Source organism: Prionailurus viverrinus, chromosome A2, assembly GCF_022837055.1.
Source record: "Prionailurus viverrinus isolate Anna chromosome A2, UM_Priviv_1.0, whole genome shotgun sequence".
NCBI lineage: Eukaryota > Metazoa > Chordata > Mammalia > Carnivora > Felidae > Prionailurus > Prionailurus viverrinus.
This window is the reverse complement of record NC_062562.1, coordinates 158,119,243-158,144,045: the sequence shown is the minus strand read 5'-3', so window position 1 is coordinate 158,144,045 and position 24,803 is coordinate 158,119,243. Positions and strand designations below refer to the sequence as shown.

The window sequence follows — 24,803 nt, the reverse complement described above, 5'->3', positions numbered from 1 at the left end:
AAAAATTCTGACAATGCTTCCTGCTGATGTTAAAACCAGGACTGGTCTTTATCTCCATGGGGTGGATAAAATTTAGCTTTGGTTTATTCCTGCCTCCCTTTATCTGAGTCTGTCTTCTAACATTTCATTTATGAACAAATACTTTCATCCCATCTCTAACTCTACATCAACATCTGCCCTCCAGTAAAATGGCCCATGTTCTAAACTGCCCCTGCTTCTCCCCATCTTAAAAAGAATATCAACAAAGTCAAGATCTTAAATTTAATATATTTTTAATGGTAAATTCCCAGGCAGTGATTTTTAGTAATATTTGTTGTAAACATCTGGGTATTTTGAGTCTTAAAAATAAAGCATCTCCCAACTATTATAATTTACTTAAATTCTGACCAGTGGACCTCTCAGATGGGAGCCCTTTTCATTCTGACCTCCCTATAGTTCTGCAGTATGCCTGAGAAAAAGGGTATTGCCCTGAGTAGCAATTGTCAACATAAAGTACCCTTTTAGCCTTTCAGCACATCCTTCTCATATTCCTGCTCTAACTGTATTGATATAGTCTTGAGGAATTATGAGGACCTTCTTATCAAGAAAAAGATGAGTAACCTGACCCATACCATAGACAAATAAACCAAGGATGAAAGAACTTTTCATATGTTGGTACACACAGACAGGCTCATCACTTGTGATTCCCTAGAGATGTCTTCAGATGCTGTCCACATTTATTAATCTTTAGTTGCATTTAGTTTCCATTGCTACTTTATGGACCAACACTCCAAAATACTCAATTTTCCTTTGCAAGGAAGGAAGTATCCAGGGCTTGACACATGGGTATATTTGCCTATTCAACATTCAAGGCCACATTTAACATCTTACACCAGTGAGTATGTTATACATTTAAATCTATCTAATAATGTTTTCCATTTCTATTGACTGATGGCTTCATAAATTATCTCTTCCCCTTCCCCCACATTAGGAAGAGAGAACTATTGACTTGAAAAGATTCGAAGGAATGCACACTATAGGATTCTTCAGTATCTCAACTTCCAAGATTATATTTCAAAATAAAACCCCTTTCCACTATTCATGCCAATTCAAAGAGTGCATGGATGGACAAAACCTTGGATCAGCCTCAGAAATCCAACCTGAAATACAGTTAAGGTTTGTGGGTGATCCCCTTCTTTATATTTTCCCCCACTTATTACAGAGATGATGCTCTGTGGCTAAGAGATAAAATTCCAAATGCTTTTTCTCCCCTGAAAGTTTGCGCATCATCTTTTGGAATACTCCCTTTGAGTTATAATCATATTTGGCCTTCTCATTGGAGTCCTCTATAGTCTTAGCAGAGACAGATTACAAGTCTTGAATTCAGAAGCAGAGCATATGAAGCTAACTCCCACAACCCACAGATATTCTTTCTTTCATGCTGAGCATACTTTTAAACAAGTGGGTTATCAATAGAAATGGCACTTTAATTTAAAGAGAGTCCTCTAAAATGTGGCTGAATAGTTGGTTGTTGCATCACTGACCATATCCAACACAGGCAGGCATATTTGCATCATCCCACTGTTTGGAAACAGATGATCCCAGGGCCACTTGGGAAGGTGATGTTTCAAAGATAATTTTTAACCCTGAGAAAGCAATCAGTTTTTCTTTTTGGTTCTTGTTATCTACTTAATACCTGGGTTTTGTTACCTGACTCTTCACATACACCGAGTCCAATTATTGAGGACCCAGTTTCTCCAACATGTGCAATCCTGAAATTCATATTTTGTGATATATTTTATCATAAATTCATTCTGTAAATGCTAAGCTTCTTTATATGTCTCATCCTTTGTAGGAAACATGACTAGTACAGTACAAATCACTCAGTATACTATGTCTCCACAGTATAATTCCTCCAGCCCATTCTAGAGGAACCAACCCTGAGTCAGAAGACCTTATTTCTAGTCCCAGCTCATATTCTTGAGTCTATATCAATTTGAGAAATCCATTTAATCAGCTTTCTATCATTGAAAGGAAAATTCAAATACTTTGTATATATACTGTTAGAGAAATAACTAAGATTTTTTTTTCTGCATTTGCAGAGTGTAGTAACTTCCTTTGTTTATTTGCCTTTTTTTAAATCAAAGTATTTTTTTAGGAATAGAATTTAGCAATTCATCACTTACATATAACACCCAGTGATCATCCCAACCAGTGTCCTCCTTAATGCCTCTCACCTCTTTAGCCCTTACCCCAACCCAATACCCCACCAGCAACCCTCATTTTGTTCTCTGTATTTAGGAGTCTCTTATGGTTTGTATCCCTCTCTGTTTTTATATTATTTTTGCTTCCCTTCCCTTATGTTCATCTGTATTATATCTTAAATTCCACATATGAGTGAAATCATATGCTATTTGTCTTTCTCTGACTTGTTTAGCCTAGCATAATACACTCTAGTTCTATCCATGTTGTTGCAAATGGCAAGATTTCATTTGAGAAAATTTTTAAACAATTGACAATTTATCTTAACTGGAACTGTTATATACTCCTACTACATGTTCAAGAATATCAAATCCTAACGAATCACTTCACAGATCTAGGCTTGTTTCCTAAGTGTTTTCCGCCCAAAAGATGCAGAATTCATCCATAGGTACTCCACTTTTTAATTGTTAATCAGTTGCTTCCTTCTATTTCTTGCCATCACTCTTTTTGTCTTTCTCTCTGTCAGTACGTACCTGCAGAATCAAGAACCCTTAGAAGAGAAATGTACCTGAGCCCCCAGCATTAGGAAGGCAGAACCACTTTTCTACACTTCTTATACTATTCAGAATGAGAAGATCACATCCGTGGATCACACCCCTGATCCAAAGTCCCTAACAAGTCAGATCTGTTCTACTTCTGCCCCTCTAGACACCTCTGTGGGCACCCCCTCTCTGCTGGTACCTCCGTTAGCGCTCTCAAGCATTGATTAGTGCCAGACACACAGATGTGTCCGCTTTAATCTAAGTTTATGTTGGTTTCTAAAGAATGCTCCCCTCCAGCAAAGACATGGACCAGAGAGATGAAGAGTCCCAGACTCCTCGGTCTCCTGGCTAAGGTATCACCTGGGACTAGTTTAGACTGTGAGGGAAACAGCTATTAGAAAGTTCACAGGTGCCCTGCAATTGGCTCCAGTGTAAACCTAATGTGATGCAGCAGTGTCTGGACTAGCAACATGAGGCTGACAGACTCCTCTCAGGAGCTTTATGTGTCCATGGTTGATAGCACTCCCAGTCCTTGAGGGCAGGACCTCCATGCTGCCCTTCTTCTCCCCATGAAGCCTGTTCTTCCCCATCCTCATCAATCACAGCAACCCGATGAAGCCTAGGGTCATTCTTAAAAGCCAGAGATCCTAGATTTCTGAGGCTTTACGATATTCTCCTGTAGCCCCAACCTGACGTTTAGCACTCATGCCCCTATTCTACTGAGCAGTGACTGGGTCTGCAACCAAACCTGATGAGGAAAAAAAGTTACTCCCTTTGGCTCCAGGATACTGTCATCTCTCCTTCTGAACACAGGAGCATTATCTTCATTCCCCTGAAATGTGCAAAGAGCCCACTGGTCCTGCTGTGAGCTTTGCACAGATGGACGCACACCTTGGTACTCTCATGTACTCATGAGTACTATTCTCTCACGGCACTATTCTAGTTTTAAGAATACTAACACCACATACAAAGATTTAAGACTCCAAAAAAGATCCCTGAAAGGGGATGTAGAAAATATTAAGCTTTAGAGGGGGAAAACAAGGAGAGGAAAAAGGTAATGGAGATTCTCAACGCGGAAGTACAGAAGTGTTAGTTTTCTATACCATTCCAAATCTTTAATTTTTATGAACAGACTAAATGTAAAATTCACAGAATGCAGTCCCATTACATCTCTGATATATTCTTCAGGCATCATAAAGCGAAACATTTGTCCCTTCCTCTCCCAGTCAAATACCCAGTCCCTCTCAGCACCACGATGTACACATCCATGCACTTACCCGCTGTCCACCCCGCCCCCGCCGATGCTCACTCAGCCATCTGCTTGTCTGCTCAGCCACCCACTTAGGCATCCCCTCAGCATCTACATGCCACCTCACCTACTTCCCTAACTTCCAGGAGTTATCTCCCAGGCATCCTCTCTTCTCATCCATGTGGGCGTCATCCCGCTTGTCCACTCATTCTGCCATGTTATCTAACGCCTGACACCACAGCACCCGTGACTTTGACAATGCTGCTGTGATCATCCAAGCAATAGAAAGGGAAAGTAGAGATGCTTCTCTTTCCTCACCTGAGTTTCTGCACTCCCACAGAACTGACAGAATTGGTGGGATACTTTGAGGAAAGCTGGAAACATTCCATGGTTGGGAGAGCTGTAGTCACCGAACCCAGACGTTCCACATCACTGCTGTTTTTCTCCACTCATCTGTAGACAACAAAGGAAACTCCCAAATTCCAAGCATTGGTAAGGACCTGACAGCACTCTCAGTCACTCCTGCTCCTAACCTGGAAGGCCTTGTCATTCAACCTCCATCACTCAGCAAATTACATCAACTCTTACTCCAAACATTTGTGGCATGGATCCTTCCTTTCCATTGTTAATGCTGCTGACTACCATTATTTTAGCCTCTGTAACCAAGTGCTAAGTAATTTCACTTCTTTTTTTTTTAATTTTTTTTTTTCAAAGTTTTTATTTATTTCTGGGACAGAGAGAGACAGAGCATGAACGGGGGAGGGGCAGAGAGAGAGGGAGACACAGAATCAGAAGCAGGCTCCAGGCTCTGAGCCATCAGCCCAGAGCCCGACGCGGGGCTCGAACTCCCCGACCGCGCGATCGTGACCTGGCTGAAGTCGGACGCTCAACTGACTGCGCCACCCAGGCGCCCCAATTTCACTTCTTTTCAATGCTTGATAGGCATTGAAAACTTACTGAATCAGGTATGTCACAGAGGGGGTTTTAATCACCCTTTCTGGTTTTTCTCATAGAATGCATTTGAGAACGCCTGGAACAACTCATTCTGTAAACCAGTGCCACATTTATCTTTCATTACAACATTTTATTCTACCATTACTTACTTCACAAACATTTGATCTAAAATCTCCAATGACTCTAATGCCATATCTCAACTGGGAGAGAAGAAATTCAGTCAGTCACAATCTCAATTTTCACCACTTGCCTCCCCTGTGAGCCCCCACTCATCCTACAATTCGTACTGTTCCCCAAACAGAAAATGCTCTCTTCTGACTGGGAAGGCCATCTTATCAGTGTTGGCCTAGGAACTGGAATAGTTTCTAAACACAATAATATGTACTATCAACACGTATGTTTTGTTTGCAAAAAGAACATAAATCTCTACCCCAAACATTGCATATAATTTGAATATGCTACTTCCAGATAAGTGGTTTGTTGACTTAAAATTGCTTGGCCTGAAGAGATTTTTTTGCTATTGTTATACTAGTACTTAGCTGAAAATTAGTGCCTATTTCCCTGCTTTACTTTGTCTGTTAAAACAGTCTTTAAAGAGTAATTTAGCCTCCTCTAGATTCCTTTTAGGTTGTAGGAAGTTTGAATGAACATCACCTCCATCTTAAACAAGAAAAGATCAGATAATCTATAAAATCATAACTATTCTTAAAAATCATCAGAAAGCTGAGGTTACAAGAAAACCAAATAAAATGAAATCTCAGGAATGATGGTTGCATCCAGAAAGGCCTGGGACATGGGCTCTACTTTACCTGGGCCAGTGTATGTGAGGAATGTGGGGCACCATGTAAGCCTGTAAGAACTGATTTATCAAATTGCTAAAGGCTGAATGTGGGAGTAATATGAATATACAATGGCTAGGAGCCAGAGGAAAAAAAGAAGCATTCACAAATATTCTCAATACTTTTTCCACATACTTAGACCAAGCCTCATAAGGATATTTGAAGAAAGCAGAAAACCAAAGAAAGTCTCCTTCATAGTGCGGGTCTAGGTGAAGGCAGCAACATCTGCCATCGTAAGCTAAGGAACTCTCCAATCACCAAATCATCTCCATTATGCAACAAAATCCTGAAGCCACAGGGGAAGGACAGCAAACCTTGTTTTCCTCAGAGACAGATAAATAAAGACTCATTACTAAGGGAAGGGGGAACAGAAAAAAAAAAAACTCTAACTCTGGGGTTTCCATTGAGCAGGAGACCATTCTGGATCAGTACATTAGCCATCTCCTAAGACTGCAGAAGGGGCAGGATCACTAAGAAATTCTGAAACACAGAGACAAAAGATGTTCCTGAGACTGAGAAAGAACCAGGACAAAGGGAATAAAACCTCACCCTCATTACCAGGCCAGCAGGAATTAAGGAACAAGTCAAAGCTGTTATCATGGAGTGGGGGCAGCCAGTGAAGACACACTCTCCAGATGTAGCCTAATAGAAAGAGACTAAAACTCAGGATGGTTGAGACTGGGAAAAGCCCTACAACCACTGAACATCCCACACTAAGCATAAGTCATAATAGAGAAAACTGAATTTGTTGGTGCACTGAGGATCCATAGCAATATAAAACTCAAACTCAACGTAATCCTGGCTGCACTGATTCCCACACCTCATACACACTACCTCTTAGGGTAAACAGAAGTGTCTTCTGCAAAGCATAATACTACTTATCTCATAGCATGTTATCCTACACACACACACACACACACACACACACACACACACACACATTAAAGATCAGAGAAAAATCAAGAAAAAATGTGCTCTTACTGGACCAAGCAATTCACAGAACCAGAATTAAGTATCTGCATGTGGGAACTATTACACAGAGCTTTAAAATAACTCTTACTAAAATTTTAAAGGATATAATGGAAAAGATGGACAGTGTCATAAATGCATGAAGAATTTCAGCAGATAATTTAAAAGTATATGGAAGAATCACATGGAAATACTAGGCTGAAGAACACAGTAACAAAGATGAAGATTGATTAAGGGTAAAATCAACAGACCTGAGAAAAAAATCAGTAAGGATAAAGTTGATAGAAATTAATAAAACTGAAGCACAAAGAGGAAAAAAATAATGATGATACAAAGAGAAGAGAACATGGGATAATATCAAACACGCGAACATACATGAAATTAAAACATCACGGCAAAGAACTACTAGAGCACAAAGGAATTCAGTAAAGTCACAGGATACAAATCAACCTACAGAAATTTGTTGTATTTTTATACACAAATAGTGAAGCAGCACTATTTGGTAAAATTGAGAGCTAAAAACTCATTTAAAAAACTTTCTAACACACTGTAAGATAACGAATATAAAACATAATAGCAATGTATTCAGTGTTTATACCTTATGTGATATAAAATACATGGCAATAATAGCACACAAATGGGAGGGAGAAAATGGTAGTATACTGTTTGAAGGTTCTTATGCTTCATATGAAGAGCTATTACACTATTTACGATTGATATTTTTAAATATATAATGTAAACTCTAGAGCAGCCATTAAAAATTTTAATTGGTATAAAACTAGGCTAATGGTGATGATGAAATGCAATAAAAGTATAGAATTGATCCAAAAATCATGTGAGAAAGAGAAAAAAATGAAGAAATAATGTACGGAAAAAGCAAAAACTAGGGAGATGATAGATTTTAGTCAAAACACAGCAATAATTACATAAATACAAGTAGTCTATCTCAGTAGATTAAGTAAAAGATTGAGATTATGAGGTTAGATAAAACACCAGACCTAATTTTATTCCATCTAAAGGAAAAGCACTTTAACTATAAAGACATAGACATGTTAAAAGTAAAAGGATAAAAGTATATACCATTGAACACTAACCAAAAGAGAGCTGGAGTAGCTATATTAAAATCAGATAAAATAAATGTAAGAACAAAAAATATTAACAGGGATAAAGAGGGACATTGCATGATGGAAAAGGGTCAATTCATCAAATTATAACAATCCTAAATGTATACACACTAACCAGAGGGTTTCAAAACTGATGAAGCAAAAACTGATAAAAATGATAAGGGAAATAAAGGCACAATTTTAGTTGAAGTTTCCAAATAACTCGGTAGTCAATACAGCAAGTATATAGAAAATTGTAAGGATATAGAAGACTTGGCCAACACTACCAAATGACTTGATCGAATTGACATTTATAGAACATTCTACCAAATACCAGCAAAATACACATTCTTTTCAAGTATATTCAAAAAATTCACCAAAACGGACAAAACCCTGAGGCATAAATAACGCTCAAAATACTCTTAAAAATGAAATAATACAAAGTATGTTCTTAGATAAAATGAAACTAAAGGAGAAATCTATAACAGAAGCATGTATGTAAAAATTTTCAAAATTATAAAATTAAGCAACCCAATTCCACATAATCTATACATCACAAAGGAAGTCCCCCGGGAAAATTAAAAATATTTTAATTGCATGAAAGTGAAAAAGGGAAAAAATCTTTGAGACACAACTGAAGTGGTTCTTAGACTTGGAGGATTATATGCTCACATGAGAAACAAGAAGAGTCCCAATTCAGTAATTTGAATTTCCAGCTACAAGAAGAACAAATTGAACCCAGACAAGCACAAAGAAGGACAAAATAAAGATAAAGGGACAAATAAATAAAATTGAAAAGAAGGAAAATAGACAAAAATCAATGAAATAGAAATCTGGCTCTTCATAAAGACTGAGTTGATACATTAGCCAGACTGACCTCAACAGAAATAGGGAAAAGATACAAATTACCAATAACAGAAAAAAAGGGGACATCTCTATAAATCCTACAGATATTGAAAGAATAACTAAAAGGATATACCAATCCCCAAAATGCTCATAAATGTAACAACTTAGATAAAATGGACAAATTCATTAAAACATATGAAGTAACACAGCTTACTTTAATAGAAATAGATATCTGAACAATTTTGTGTATATAAAGAATTAAAAACATTGTTCAAACGTTTTCAAAAGAAAAGTTTCAGGTCCAAATGATGTCAATGATAAATTCTATCAAACATTTAAGGTAGAAATGTCAATTTTACACCATTGCTTCCATACACAGAAGAGGAGGCAACACCTTTGAACCCATTTTATGACACCTGCATTACTCTGGTGCTAGAATTAGAAAAAATATTACAAGAAAGGAAAAACCATACAGCACTATCCCTCACTAAGATAGACACAAAAAATTCTTAATGAAACTTAGTTACTGAATCAAGGAATATTAGAAATGATAATACCTCATGACCAAGTTTGATTTAGTCTCAGAATGCAAGGCTAATTCATTATGCAAAAGTTAATCAATGTATTTCACAACATCATCAGTCTGAAGAAGTAAAACGACATGATCCTCTCAATAAAAGTAGAAAGAGTATTTAACAAAATTTGACACACATTCATGATAAAAGCTGTCAGCAAACTAGGAAGAGAGAACTTCCTCAATCTCATAAATGGCATCAAAGAACCTTTAACTGAATTCATTCTGAATGGTAAAAGATCAAATCCTTTTCCCCTAAGATTGGGAATAAAGCAAAAATGCCCTTTTGCATGACTCTATTAGCACTGAATACTAACAGTCCTTGCCAGTGCCTTTTATCAGGCACAGAAATAAAAGGCATGCATATTGTAAAGGAAGAAATAATGCTGTCTCTACACATACATGACATAATTATCTATGTAGAAAACCCAGCTAATCTACAGGAAAGCTACTATAACTAATGATTTCAACAAGTTCACTAGGCATGATGTCAATATACAAAAATAAATTGTACTTGTTAGCAATAAAAAATGGAAAATGAAATTTAAAAGGCAGTGCTGTTTATAATAGCACATAAAAACATTAAAGAATTAGGTACAGGGGCGCCTGGGTGGCGCAGTCGGTTAAGCGTCCGACTTCAGCCAGGTCACGATCTCGCGGTCCGTGAGTTCGAGCCCCGCGTCAGGCTCTGGGCTGATGGCTCAGAGCCTGGAGGCTGTTTCCAATTCTGTGTCTCCCTCTCTCTCTGCCCCTCCCCCGTTCATGCTCTGTCTCTCTCTGTCCCAAAAATAAATAAACGTTGAAAAAAAAAAAATTAAAAAAAAAAAAAAAAAAAAAGAATTAGGTACAAATCTAACAAAATATATGATAGGTCTCTATGCTGAAAATCATAAGGCACTGATGAAAGAAATCTAAGAACACCTCAATGGAGAAACATTTACCATGTTTATGGAGTGAAAGACAATATTTTAAAAATAATTAATTCTCTTCCAAACTGATCTGTAGATACAATGCAAAACCAACCAAAATCCCAGCAGAAATTTTGGTAAGAATTAATCTGATTCTCAAAGTTAGTAGAAAAACACAGAATCTAGAATAAAACAATTTTGAACAAGAGAACAAAATTGGACAACCTAGACCACCAATTTCAAGTAACAGTGTTAGATGAAAGGAACAAAGGAACCGAAGAGTCTAGAAATGGATACATGCATACATGGCCAATTATTTTTGGAAAAGGAAAAATTTTAATGGATAAAAAACCCAGAATTTCAACAAATAATAATGGATAACTAGATATCCATATGCAAAAAAAAAAAAAAAAAAAAAGGAACTTGGATCCAGGTCTTCAACTATATATACAAAAATTAACTAAAAATGGATCAGGGACTCAAATACTGACCAAAATCTTTGTGACCTTAGATTAGGCATAGATTTCTTAGAACACCAGAAACATGACCTATAATGAAACCAATGGATAAATTTGACTTGTTTAAAATTAAAACTTCTGCTTCTTGAAAGATACCATTATGAGACTGAAAAGACAAGCCAGAGACCGGGAAAAGATGCTGGCAAAACATGTATCTTACAAAAGAGTTGTTGTAGAATATTTAACAAATTCTCAAAACTAAATAGTAAGAAAATAAACAACCCAGTGAAACTCCAGCAAAAGACACGAGCAGACATCCCACCAAAAACATGCAGATCGCTGAAAAGCACGAAAGATATTCAACATCATTAGTCCTCAAGAAATGCAATTTAAAGCCACAATGAAATATTGCTGCCCATCTACTAGAATTGCTAAAATGAGAGCAGCTGACACTAGCCAACACTGGCAATCATGTGGTATAACTGTGACTCTCATTATTGCTTGTGCAAATGCAAATGCCATCTTTTTAAAAAAGTTTGGTAGCTTCTTATGAGATAAAACTTACTCTTATCATAACAACCTGGCCATAGAACTCCTATGTTGGGTTTCTTTTCACCCAAAGAATTCATTTACGTTCACCCCAAAAATCTTTACTTGAATTTTTACAACAGTTTTTGTTCATAATTCCCCCCAATTAGAAACAATCCAAATGTACTTTAAAAAGTAAATCAGGGTACCTGTGTGGCTCAGTCAGTTAAGGGTCCAACTCTTGATTTCGGCTCAGGTCATGATCTCATGGTTTTGTGAGTTTGAACCCCACATGGGGCTCTGTGCTGACCCTGCAGAGACTGCTTGGGATTCTTTCTCTCCCTCTCTGTCTGCCTGTCCCCTGCTCATGCTCACTCGCTCTCTCTCAAAAATAAATTTTAAAAAATTACAAAAATAGAAAAAATAAAATAAAAAGTAAACAAAAAACTATGGTATATCCATACAATTAAACTATTACTCTACAAATAAAAAGAATGTACCACCATAACATGAAAAATATGAATGTATCTCAAATGCTTTATGCTAAGGAAAAGAAGTCAGACTCAAAGACTGTGTCCTGATTCCATTTACATGATATTTTGCAATAGACAAAGAAATCTGATTGGTGGTTGGCCGGAAATGATGTTCAGAAAATAGACTGACTAAAAGGGGCAAATAATATGTTTGAATGATGAAAATTTCTGTCTTGATTGTGGTGGTGCTTACATGATTGTGTAAATTTTTTAAAACTCACAGAACTCTATACAAAAAAGAATGCATTTTACTGTAGGTAAATTATACCTCAATAACAAAATAAGGAATTAGTCTTCGTTATTTATTAATCCTAGCATAGCACTTAGGCACAAAAAAAATCAAATAGTAAGGAATTTGGAGTGTTGGCTCAACATCAGTTTATATGATAAAGACGTGAAGTTTTCAATTATCATATTTCAATACTTGGTATCTACTTAAAAGTTAAAAAGCCAAAGCAATCTTAAACACATTAGGAATAATTACGAAGAAGTCCAAATTACTAGAATTTGATTGGATTGTGAGCTGGTTGAAGGCAAAGATCATTTGTTACTTTTAAGTAGCAGGGTACTAATTAGATGTACACAGGGATTTGTGATCATATTAAAATAAAAACCTCATAATACTATTCAAAGTGGGCTAGATGCTGAAACAGTTCCCAATAACCATGGCATAACACAATAAAATTTATTTCTTATTATACAAATTCTCATGTGGGTGACACTGGTATGGCTAGATCTCATCTGGTCAATGACTCAGGATCCAGGCCTCCTCTGCCCTCTGAGCCCCCAGAGTCCTGTGCCGGATCCCCTGTATGGGGGTGACTTCAGAGCAAAACAGTGAAGAATGGAGGCTGGCAGTTGGGAGATTTCAACAGGTCAGGCCTGGAAATGGTATATTTTCTTTCTTTGCATCTACATTTCAGAAGTTAGAACTCACCGTGAAGTAGAGGAAATGAGTTTAGGAGCAAATAGCGAGTTTCTGCCACATGCATTGGATTCTGACTTGATTAGACTACATTTGAGATCATGTTTTATTTCAGACCTCTATATTTTAAAAGGGATATTTAGAATATTCAAACCCCATAGAAGCCCTTGATAGTAAGAAGTCTGAAATCATGCAAATGACTACACAGTGAGGAGCATTTAGCTTGATCGTTTCCTCCTCTCAGTGTCTCTCAGGTGAAGGACCCCATAGCCAGCCATGTGGTCTTCAGTCTCAACAGACCAGACCAAAGAATCTGACCCAGATTGGAGGTCCAGTCTGCTTCTAAAGCCAGTTTGCTTCTTATCCAAGAAATAAATAGTACAAAGAATATTTTCAGACACAGGTGGAGAACACATTATATTTCATATAAACACTCATTTCACTGCAGCCCATGTAGTGGGATATCAAGTCAATATCCACAATATTATGTCACATAAAGAAAGAACTTCTCTAATCAATGAACTATGTCATCAAGGCCTAATGTCTGGGTATCCAGTCTTGAAGCTTCTATTGTGAGAACACCAGTGCAATCTACTCTTTATCTGTACCTGTTGTTCCTCAAGACTCAGTGTTTTCCATATTTGTCCATTTTGGGCTTACCATAGAAGGCCAATCAGATTAGGGTGTCACAAATGCCAATTTCAAGAGCAGTGCAAGAGAAACTCTCCAGATGGTTTGTCTGCAGTGTAAACAATCTTCTACTTGGTCCTTATGACCCCATGTTTCCACTGATCCTTGAAATATCTATGGCAGATTGAAATGCTGAATACAGACTGTGGGATGGCTTGATTGGAGAATTAAAGTGCTGGTCTATGAGGTTTGGGGAGGAAATGTCTCTTTGTCAAGTTATCTGTTCTTTTTTGTAAAAAAAAAAAAAAAAAAAAAAAAAAAGATTTTATTTTTAAGAAATCTCCACACCCAACATGGGGCTCAAACTCATGATCCCAAGACCAAGAGTTGCATGCTCTTCTGACTGAGCCAGTCGAGTGCTTCAAGTTAGCTGTTCTTTTGAGAAACAATTCTTACTTGCTGTTGGGACCCAACAGACCACAGGAATGCCTGGCTATGAGAAACCAGGTTACCATGCACCTGGAGCTGTCCATCAACACTGGCTTTGAGGAACAAATCCTAAAGCAGTATATGTGAGACTAGCCTGAGCAGACCCTGAAGACTCCAACAACCATTATAAACAGCTGACTTATACTCCCATTTTGCCTGTTCCTGTCACCCTGCCACTGAGCCGTCAACCCATAATATGGCCTTTCTACATAATCCCTGTAACTATTTAACTGAGAAGGTGTGGCCCTGAAAGACCAGGGAAAAAAGAGCTCTTCTTAATGGGGAGGATTTTATACGGTACATTTCACCATAAATTTGCATGGCAGGAAGGTAATCAGAAGCCAGGATATGCACTGATTTAAAGGCCATGCATAATCTTCTACCTCAAAATAAAAGACAACATTTGGAGGACCGGGACACAGAGCTTTAAGGAAGAAATAGGAATAAACGTATATGTGTTTCGTAGGATTTCTCATGACAAAGGAAGTTCTCTGTTTCCATGTGGACAAGTGTACAGGCACACCTCAGGAGTCAGTCAGCTTTATTTCCCAAGCACACCAGTGCTCATGGTGACAACAACGATGACTATCTATGGGTTAAACATACTGGATTTTATTTAGCCAAGACTAGTTCAATTACAATCATCACGGACCATCCATCTTGCCTATAGCAGAACCAACCATAAACCTCTGGAAGAACACAGTTCTCAGACTGTGCTCTCTAAATTCCATATCCCATCAAAAGGAGCCAGTGCTTCTTGGAGAAATAATTCCAATTATAATGCAAGAAAGGTAAAAGATGGGCCTGTGAAATTGTATCACACCAGAAATAAGGAAGCTGTTGAAGACACTAGTGTCATGTGGGGAAAAAACTAGGTAGCCAATTTGAATAGATTCTTTGGTAGCCAGAATAATGACCCCTAAAGATGCCCATGTCCTTCTGAACCTGTGAATGTTATTCATTCACATTCATATACAGAACCTGCCCTACATGTTAAAAGGAAACGGTAGATGCATTTATATTAAGGATCCTCAAATGGGGAGATCATCCTGGATAATCTGTGTGATCCCAGACAAGGATCTGTATGGGAGCAAGGAGAAAGGCTCAGAGTCAGGAGAAAGATATGTGAGGATAGAAGTACAATCAGAGTCGGAGAGAGGTTTGAAGGTGCTGTGCCGACCTTCAGGGTGGGAAAAGGGGGCATGAGCCAAGGACTGGAAGCTCCCTTAGGAAGATGGGACAAGCAAGAAGTCAGATTCTTCTCTAGCCCTCCAGAAAGGATACAGCCTCTGGACATCTAGATTTTGGCTTAGTGAAGCCCATTTCAGACTTCTGACCTCCAGGACTCTAAGATAATAATTTTGTGTTGTTTTAAGCTGCAAAACTTGTGATTTGTTACCAAAAGGAAGGACTCCCACTCAATAAATATGGGACTATTTGAACACCAATAGGGATAATAATTGCAACAAATAACAATACAGCAAATAAGTTTACATTGATGAGTTCATCATGATTTTTTAAACATTCTTTTGCTGTATTTTTAAAAAGTGGTAAAGAAAGGAAAAAAATAAAAAATGTGTCCTGCCTTCCTTTCTTCTACCAACTAGATCTCAGGAAGATAAAACAGTAATGAGGAGGAAGTCTCTATCTATAAGTATTACAAATAATAAAGAGAAAGGGATGATAGAATACCACCACCTTGAAACCCCTAATAAATTAATGAAGCTAGGTGAGTAGTTTTCTACTAGGGGTGATTTAGCCATCCCAGGGGACATTTGGTAATATCTGGAGATGTTTCTGTTGTCAAAACTGGAAGTAGGTGGGGAGGGGGCACAATGGCCATTTAGTGGGTAGAGGTCAGGAATTTGAAAAATACCCTACAATGTACAGAATCGTCCCCACAAGAAATAACCATCTAGCCCAAAATGTCAATAGACATTAAGAAACCCTGCTATTGAGAAACCCTGAGCTAGGCAATGTAATAATTGCAGTAAACCCTAGAAAAGAGAAACTGAACACTGCGCCCTTCTTGACAGAAGTACATGCCACCATCTGAGAAATCTAGCCAGAAAACGAAATACATTTAAATCTGATCAAGCCTTCAGATCTAACAGGAGATACAAGGTCAATGGAACAAGCAAAACCACACTTAAAAAAATCCAAACTGCACTGAAATCCACCTGGGAAAAACAACATTGTTTTATTCAACAAATAATTCCAAGGGGAAAAAAGGAAATGTAGGGTGAACCAATAGATTAATCGGGTCTTCAGAGACGTAGTAGAAAATGGCCATGTACGGATCTTATTTGGATTCTTCTTGAACTATAATTTGCATACATATTTAGGGATTTGCTTGTTTTTTACAAAATACCTCAGTGATGGTTTTATGGTTATTAAATAATGAATAAGACTTTAATTCTCAGATATTTTTTAGGATCCAAATTTTTAAAAAAGTTTTATTTAATGGCCTTATTATTTAGAACATTTTATTTTGCCTCTGAATCAACAGTACTCTCCTCCCTTATCCTGAAAATGCCATTCACAAACAGCTACTAATGAGGAATGTCTGTTGTCTCAAGGAATTCACTTATATTAATTAATGAGAATTTAAATTTCTGAGAAAAGACAATCTTGAGGGGGAAAAAAGTCTATAAAATGAAAAAGATAAAAGTAAAACTTAACACATGGAATATAAAACTATACTCATCTGTTTCTACATATCTGAGAAGCCCGTTCTTAACATTTCTTCTTCCTGAAAAATGAAGATCTGGAAAACCCTTTAGGTGGTCCCAAACAAGCTAAGTTGCTGGAAGAGAGCAAAGGGCTCTTGGCTCTTCGCGGGGCTTGAACCCACGAACCATGAGGTCATGACTGAGCTGAAATCAACAGTGGGGTTCTTAATCAACTGAGCCACCCAGGCAACCCCCCACCCCTGTCTAATGTTTCCATAGTGATTGTGGAGCGAAACAAGACGTTCAGTTGATGCTCCTCCACTGAGGTACCTTCATCAGGCAGACGAGATGCTGTGAGCACATGTAGCAGGTCCAGCACAAAGCCATCTTAACAGCCTTGAGAGCATCTCTTCTCAGAACAGTGACTCACAGTTACTGGATGTGGCTTTATACGTCACACATTATTGTTAAGTGAGTCTAAAATATGAAAACGTTTTAGTTCCCAGTAGAAACACAATTACCTTGTACAAAATTTGGATAAATAAGAACCACTGGTCCAAAGTAAGATCCATGATTAGGCCCATGATTACAAACAATATGACAAATCAAAACAGTAAATGTTTTTCTTCTTATTACCCTCAGGCCATATGAATGGAGACTGAGAGAGTGTGGGAAGTTCTATTACAACAGTGCTTAACTCCACTGAACATGCTGCTGTGACATAAAAATATACCCACAACCCACACCCCAACCCAACCTCCAGCCTCCTACCCAGCATCACCAGTACATGTGTCAGCATCTCCTTCCTGGTTGCCAGGGCAATGCAGGTGATGCCTGCCATATCTGAATTAAGTGGGAGAAAACACAAGCAAAGCTCTTTTCTCTAGCTAATGCTCAGGATTCATCAAATTGCCAGTTTTGACGTTAATCCAGATAACTGCCCTAGTAGTTTCTGCCAGGCCCCCTTCACCTCCTTATTCCTTACACTATAAATCATAGGGTTCAACATGGGTGTCAAAACGGCATAGAAGAGAGAGGTCAACTTCTCCTGAAGAATAGAGGGGCTGGAGCGGGGCTGGATGTAAGTGAAAATGGCCATGCCATAGCACAAGACGACCACTGTGAGGTGAGACGCACAGGTGTGGAAGGCTTTCTTTCTTCCCTCTCTGGACTGGATCTTCAGGATGGTGGAGATGATCTGGACGTAGGACAAGAGGACCAGGCAGAAGGGTGTCATCAATAAGACAATGCTAGAAACCATGATCGCGATCTCATTGGAGGAGGTGTCCACACAGGCCAGTCTGACCACAGCTAGGAGTTCACAGGATATGTGATCAATATACTTGTTTGCGCACATGGGCAGCTGAAAGGTGATGATGGTCTGCATGAGAGAGTTGAGAGAACCACTGACCCAGGATGTGATGGCCAACCTAGTACAGAGCCCTCCATGCATGATGACCGAGTATCGCAGGGGGTCGCACACAGCCACATAGCGGTCGTAGGCCATCACTGCCAGTAGGACAAACTCAATCCCACCCAAGCCCAAGGAGAAAAATAACTGGGCTGCACAGCTCACAAATGGGATTGCTTTATGTTCTATTAGAAGATGCACCAACATCTGGGGGACGATGCTTGTGGCATAAGAGACATCAACAAGGGAGAGGTTGGTGAGAAAGAAGTACATGGGAGTGTGAAGTCGGCTGTCCAGTCTGATCAGAAGAACAATGAAAAAGTTCCCCAGCACTGTCACCATATATATGATCAAGAAGAGGACAAAGAGGGAGACCCGTGTGTCCCAGTCACTGGACAGGCCAAGGAGTATGAACTCTCTCACATAAGTCTGGTTACCCGTTCCCATTTAAAAATGTGAAGATTGTTAATCTGCAAAGACAGTCAGAAACAAGAGAAGTGGTTGAATCAAAGAATTATAAAAATAACTTTTTATGAGTTCATTTTATATACAATTGGCTAGCCTTAATCAGATGTTTGAGACCATTTGTGGGCCAAGATGATAGGCTTTATTCCAACATATATCTATTCTGTACCAGAGGCAGCCCAGCACCTTAAAAGGACATGAGGCGGTCTCAGGAAGACCCAGTTAAACCCTGGAGATAATGCACTGCAAATTTAGGAGCTCACATCTTTGCCAACTTACCTCAGATTGAGAGTGAGGTGAGTTTGGTAGGTGATAGTAGTAGGTAAAATGATAATGAAAAAAAAATCTGGTTGAAAACTTACAAACACTACCTTAAATATGTCAACTAGGCTCATCATGATAAAATGGATAAATCTATTACAAGAGGCAGGAACTCACTCTTTGGGAAGAAGCAGGGACTGTGGAAAGATCTAGAACTAGAGAAACCAGGTTTGTAATATGGTTTTATTTAGCAGCTTTGTTATTGTGGCTTAGGAACAAAATTTTATGTACAAAAAAGGATAATATTATGCAACCCTCAAGTACTTTCAAGCTGAAATGTCGGTAACTTTGGAAAAAGTGCTTTATGGACTGTACTGATAATAGTAGTTCGGTAGTAGTCTGAATATTAGTAGTAACATAACCTCTGCCTTGGAGTAGATAGAATAGCAAACAGGATTTTCCCATGTATAACTTCCACAAACTCAGATATAAATGAAATTGGAGGCGTTCTTTAATAGAACTGAGGGCTTTGGGATGATTGGTCTCCCTGAGGACCTGGGAACACTTTGTTCTTTTTTATAGCCTTGATCTCTTCAGTCTTCAGTGAGATCAGAAAGGAAAGGTAATTGTGATATCTTGTTCTTTTTGTTTTTCTCTTTTTAACTTGATATTCTTAAGATTCTACCTCTGCATATGGGCTGAAAATAAAGGAAATGAGAGTATGGATATTTGGCTTTCTATTTACAAGGCAGAAAGGGAAGCAAATGTTCATCATTGACCAGGGCAGAGTAGAATATATGCACAAATATACATAGATGTATGCTGGAATGGAGTTTCTTTCGTGTTTTCTTTCGTCCCAGAAGGGTTCTTTAAGTAGAACTACATGTTACAATATCAACTTTGAACATTAAACAGAAACTGTTCAAATTTTTTTAAAGTTTCTTATAGGATTGATTCATGCTCATTATGACTCCATGTCTGTCCATTCCCTAACTTTCCTTTCCTTGTGGTATACAAAATAAGAGAAAGTAAAGGATAAGGGCAGTAAGAGGACATGAAGGCAGAAGCAGAACCCATAAGCGTCTTGCCAGGGTCTGTGAGCAGAGAGGAGAAAGGCAAGACTTTCTATGCCTCTACTCTTACCTGATAAAGGATGAAACAAAATAATCAGTTCTCCAAATGCCCATCTCTTTCATGGTTCAGCCACATACATTTTTATAAACTCTGCTGGCATCTTCCTCTAACCCTGATCTGCCTTTCAACTCCTCTATCATGATCCTTCCACCACCACCCCTCACTTTACTTTCCTTCCATCATGGTCAGACCAAAACAACGTCTACTTACCTCAAAGGTGACTTTCAGATTTAATTCTAAAACCTCAAGAAAAAAATCTGTTCACTAATGTTGAATTTGAACAAACCTGCAACAGAAAGTAGACATTTCTTTTTCCATTCATTTGGCAAACATTTGTGAAGTGCCATTGCTGCTAGATGCTGGGATTTCAAAGTGAATAGTATGTTTCCCTACACTTAGAGCTCATGTGGATGAAAAAGACACAGAACAGATGGTCATCACATCACTGCCCTCCCACCATTGCAATTACAAGCTGCCTGGAGAACAAGCCAGCCCATGACTCACTCTGCTCCTCTCGCCCACCCTGCACATCTCTCTACTACAGTCCTTGTCTCGTGACAAATGAGTGATCTGCTCTGAATCCATTCTCTTTTGCTTCCTGGGACCTGAAGCAAGCCACCCGGATACCCGTGAGCCTCATGGTTCTTCAATGGCACAATATGGATAATATTGGCCAACTAAAAGGAGCTGAAGATCCAATATTCCTATACTAATGACTGAATCAGGGCAGGTATCCATTATTTGGTTTTAATAGTGGATCTAACCTTTAATTTTATACTCTGTATCTCTTTCATCTATCTCTTTCAAAGAAGATCTTATTCCTTCATTTATTCCCTCTCTTTGCCAGCCAGGGGTTTCTCTTGCTCCTCATTGACCACTTTTCCCTCATTAAAAAAACATACAACCTCTCAATATGGGGAGAGAAACCTTTGCTATTTATTCTAATTATTTCCTCTTTCGCATCCAGAGTTCTCAAACGATTACTATCCACTTGCTGTCACTATTTCCTCATAACATTCATCCTTTAAGCCATCAAAATGTGGTTTTCACCTTTACTAAGCCATAGAAATTATACTCTTAAAAATCACTGGTGGCCAAATACATGGGCTTTCATGTGATTTTCGCTGTTTAACTTGTAACAGCGTCAACTATTTTGCTCCTTCAAACTCTTGACTCTATCCTGTGCTTCCGCCCTGCCCTGACTTGCCTCTGATCTGTTATCTCTCATCTGCATTCTTGGGGGATTTCTCCAAACTTTCCCACTCCACTGCTGTGAGAGTCTGGTCAGTTCTGTGCTCACCAACTGCACTGTTCTGTTTTTTCCCCCTGAAGGGATTGTAATTTCTAACTAAAATAATTGTCATCAACTGTGTGCAGTTCAGCCTCAGTTCTACATTTATCTCCTGGACTCCCCTCTGGAAGGTCCAGATGCTTTCCCCAACGGCATAATGCACATCTTATAAATGTCTCACCAAGGCCTCCACTCATCTCCCCCTACACAGGATCCCTCTTGACGCCCTCATTTCTGTCAGTGCAGCAAAAGTTCTCCGACTCCCCAAACACATTCTTGCTGGACTTTTCCCTCCTCCTCCCCACTCCATGAGAGAAATCCTCTTTCTTTGTTTCCTTTATTACATATCCTCTATCTTCCCAATGTCATTCACACTGACACTTGCCCTCATCACCCATGTCATGGAGTACAGGGCGTCCTTGTGAATTTTCCTGACTCCACCTCTACAGCTCCACCCTCCTACCCACTCCCTCCAAATCCCTCAGGAGATACAAATGTTTCCCCATCACTTCCTTGCACAAACAGATCGTGATGTCTATGTGTCCACAGAATTAAGTTTTTCCTGGACAGGGGAATTTCCACACAATCCTCAATCTGGTCCTATTCTATTTCTTTTATTTTACTATCTCTAGCATTTATCATCATACTCTGTATTTTACAACAAAGTATTTTATTAAAATAAGCTGATTAAAATAATACTGAAATAGTGGCACCTGAGTGGCTCAGTCGACTGAGTGTCCGACTTCAGCTCAGGTCATGATCTCGCGGTCCGTGAGTTTGAGCCCCACGTCAGGCTCTGGGCTGACAGCTCAGAGCCTGGAGCTGCTTCATATTCTGTGTCTTCCTTCTTCTCTGCCCCTCCCCTCCTCACACTCTGTCTGTCTGTCTGTCTGTCTGTCTCTCTCTCTCTCTCTCTCTCTCTTAAAAATAAACATTAAAAGAATTTTAAGTGATACTGAAATAGCTTACTGAAATACTGAAATACTGATAGGTTAGCTGGTTATTTTTAACCCACCAAGGCTGCTATTCATTTCCAAAGACCACGGCCTTATTTCAAAATCATTAATATCCAAATACACCTTTTGTCCACATTCATATAGTCCTTCTGGGGACTCATGGTAAACAAAGAAAACTTAAACAGACCAGCCTTTGGAAAGTCAAATGCAGGAGGAAACAAGTGTTCATCAGATGCTGAATTAACATGACCTGCAGTTACTACCATCACCTTATTATTTTGGGGTCAGTTCCACTTAAATACAGCTGGGTTTCTATCCTGGCCTAGGATAGGAAAATGAACTCAGTGCAGGATGAGGGACTTTGGATCTCATGACTCCTGTCAAGAGGCCGGAGCTTGGTCTTCTCAGATCTAACTAATTTATAGGTTCTGTAGCTCTCCCTAAATGTGTGCTTTTCACTTAAGTCAAAAAACAAAGGGGAAATGTGGGAATATTTGTTCCATTTGTCTGTATAAATAAGTCAACGGAAACCTTTTGGTACAAGGTTAGGCAGGCAGCTGATGTCCAAAAGCAGTATTGAACCAAAATGACCACAGTTAAGAGCCACATCTATTTAGTTCTTCCTCCCGCACAGTGTGTTTTGTGTTCTTTTCTGAGAATCTGTCCTACCTCTGGATACTTTACCTTTTTTCCAGAATATTAACAATATTCTGTCAATAAACAACAGAATCCTATTTTACATATTTTCTCAACAAATCTCAAACCATTCTATGTTTTGAGCTATCATAGTCTATTCACAAATGAGTAATCCATGCTGTCTGCTCAGAAATAGTACTGAGGAATGACATTTCCTTGGACCTGATTCATCCTTGGTTCATCTCCTTGGACCTGAGCACCATGAAGGAAGAACTTCATGCCTCTGTTTTATGAATTATGGTGGATGTAGGGTAACTACTGTGGCCATAAGAAATAGAGCACGCTATGTGACTTAGTATGAAAGATGCCATAGAAATCCTCTATGAAAAATCTCATTACTAATGCCTGAAATCTGTTATTTTTATGTGTAACATCTCCTTTTGATGACATATTTAAATCTGGAAAACATTAAATGGAATGTTTAAAATATAAAGCAACTGATCTTTTTGTGAACTGGTATATGAATGACCCTGACACTGCAGAAAAAATCAGGGTGAAATGTAGACAGCAACCTCAAATTTTCCCAGTTAAAATATTACCTTTATAGACCTCCACTAAAATTAGCTCCAAGTGCCTCCTCCCATTATCCAGTAATTATTAGTTGCACAAATATCAGGACTAAAATGTTCTCTCCATGACAAAGAAATAAAGACACAGAGCAGGTGAACAAATTTCTCACACAACACCTTTTATGTGACACAATACACCTAATTTAAAAGTTAAATTTTAGTCAACCATTATGATCTTTTTAAAAATCAAATCTATTCATTGATTCCATGGAAACGGTTATTTTTTTCTGTTATAAATTTCATGTAAATTCTAACAAGTTAAATGTTATTTTTCAATCCTATTCCACTTCTACCTCCTTAAATTCAACCACAATTCTTTTTCTTATCTTTTTCAAAAAAAAATTTTAATGATTATTTATTTTTGAGAGAGAGAGAGAGAGAGAGAGAGAGAGTGAACAGGGGGAGGGGCAGAGAGACAGGGAGACACAGAATCTGAAGCAGGCTCCAGGCTCTGAGCTGTCAGCACAGAGCTCAACATGGGGCTCCAACCCATGAACCGTGAGATCATGACCTGAGCCAAAGTCAGAAGCTTAACCGACTAAGCCACCTAGGCGCCCCTTTTTCTTATTGTTTCAATCTCCTACTATCTGGTGACATCTTTGGTTGAAAGTATATGTCATCTGAGCAAGAAGATGAACAGTGAACAATTCAGACAGTGATGCTTGCCAGTGTTAAAACCAGGATTGGTCTTTGTCTCCATGGGGCAGATAAAATTTGGCTGCCTCCCTTCATTTACAAGCGAAAAAGTTTCATGCCATCTCTGTAACTCCCTACACCAAGGTCTGCCTTCCAATAAAATGGTCCATGCTCTAAACTGCCCTTTCCTCTCCCCATCTTAAAAAGAATGTCAGCAAAGTCAAGATCTTAAGTCAAGTTAAATACATTTCTAATGGTAAATTCTCAGGAAGTAATTTTTGGTAAAATTTGTACACACATTTGGGAGTCACGGAAGTGAGGCATCTCCAACTCATCTGTCATAATTTAAAATCTGACCAGACCTCCCAGATGGGAGTTCCTTCCATGTTCACCTCCCTACAGCTCTGCAAGAGGCCTGAGAAGAAGGATATCATGCCTTGTCCCTTGTAACCATGTGTGGCTTCTCAATATAAAGTGCCCCATTGGCCTTTTACTATGTCCTCCCCAGATTCCTGCTCTAATAGAACTGATAAGGCCTTGAAGAACTATGAACAACTACTCATCAAGAAAAATGAGGAACCTGGCCCACTGAGAAAATCTAACAAGCACTAAGAGAATTTTTACTATGCTGGTGCCACACAGACAGGATTATTTCTTGTGGTTCTCTGGGAGGTCTTCAGTTGCTGCTGCTCACATTTTTTTTTTTTCACATTTTAAAATCACTTCTAATTGCACTTATTTTCCATTGCCTCTAAAATACTTGATTACATTTTGTAAGGATGGAAATATTCAGAGTTTCACAAATGGGTGAAAGGTTTCACATACCTTTTCTGCTTACAACATTCATCGCCAAATTTACCTTCCTACTGTCATGTGTAAACATTTAAAACTAACAATGTTTTCCAGTTCTTTTGGCTGGCTGCTTCAGTAAATTATCTTCTCCCTCTCCCCGTACATTAGGAAGGGTGAATTATTGATTTGAAC

The 24,803-nt window shown here is 38.6% G+C and overlaps 1 protein-coding gene across 1 annotated transcript; it reads right to left on the bottom strand.

The window, feature by feature from the left end:
- Positions 1-17,304: 17,304 nt before the first annotated feature.
- Positions 17,305-18,337, bottom strand: LOC125154078 (olfactory receptor-like protein OLF3). The gene has a single exon (XM_047837771.1). It carries the CDS (start codon positions 18,256-18,258, stop codon positions 17,305-17,307), a length of 954 nt encoding a protein of 317 aa, XP_047693727.1. The 5' UTR covers positions 18,259-18,337.
- Positions 18,338-24,803: the final 6,466 nt, after the last annotated feature.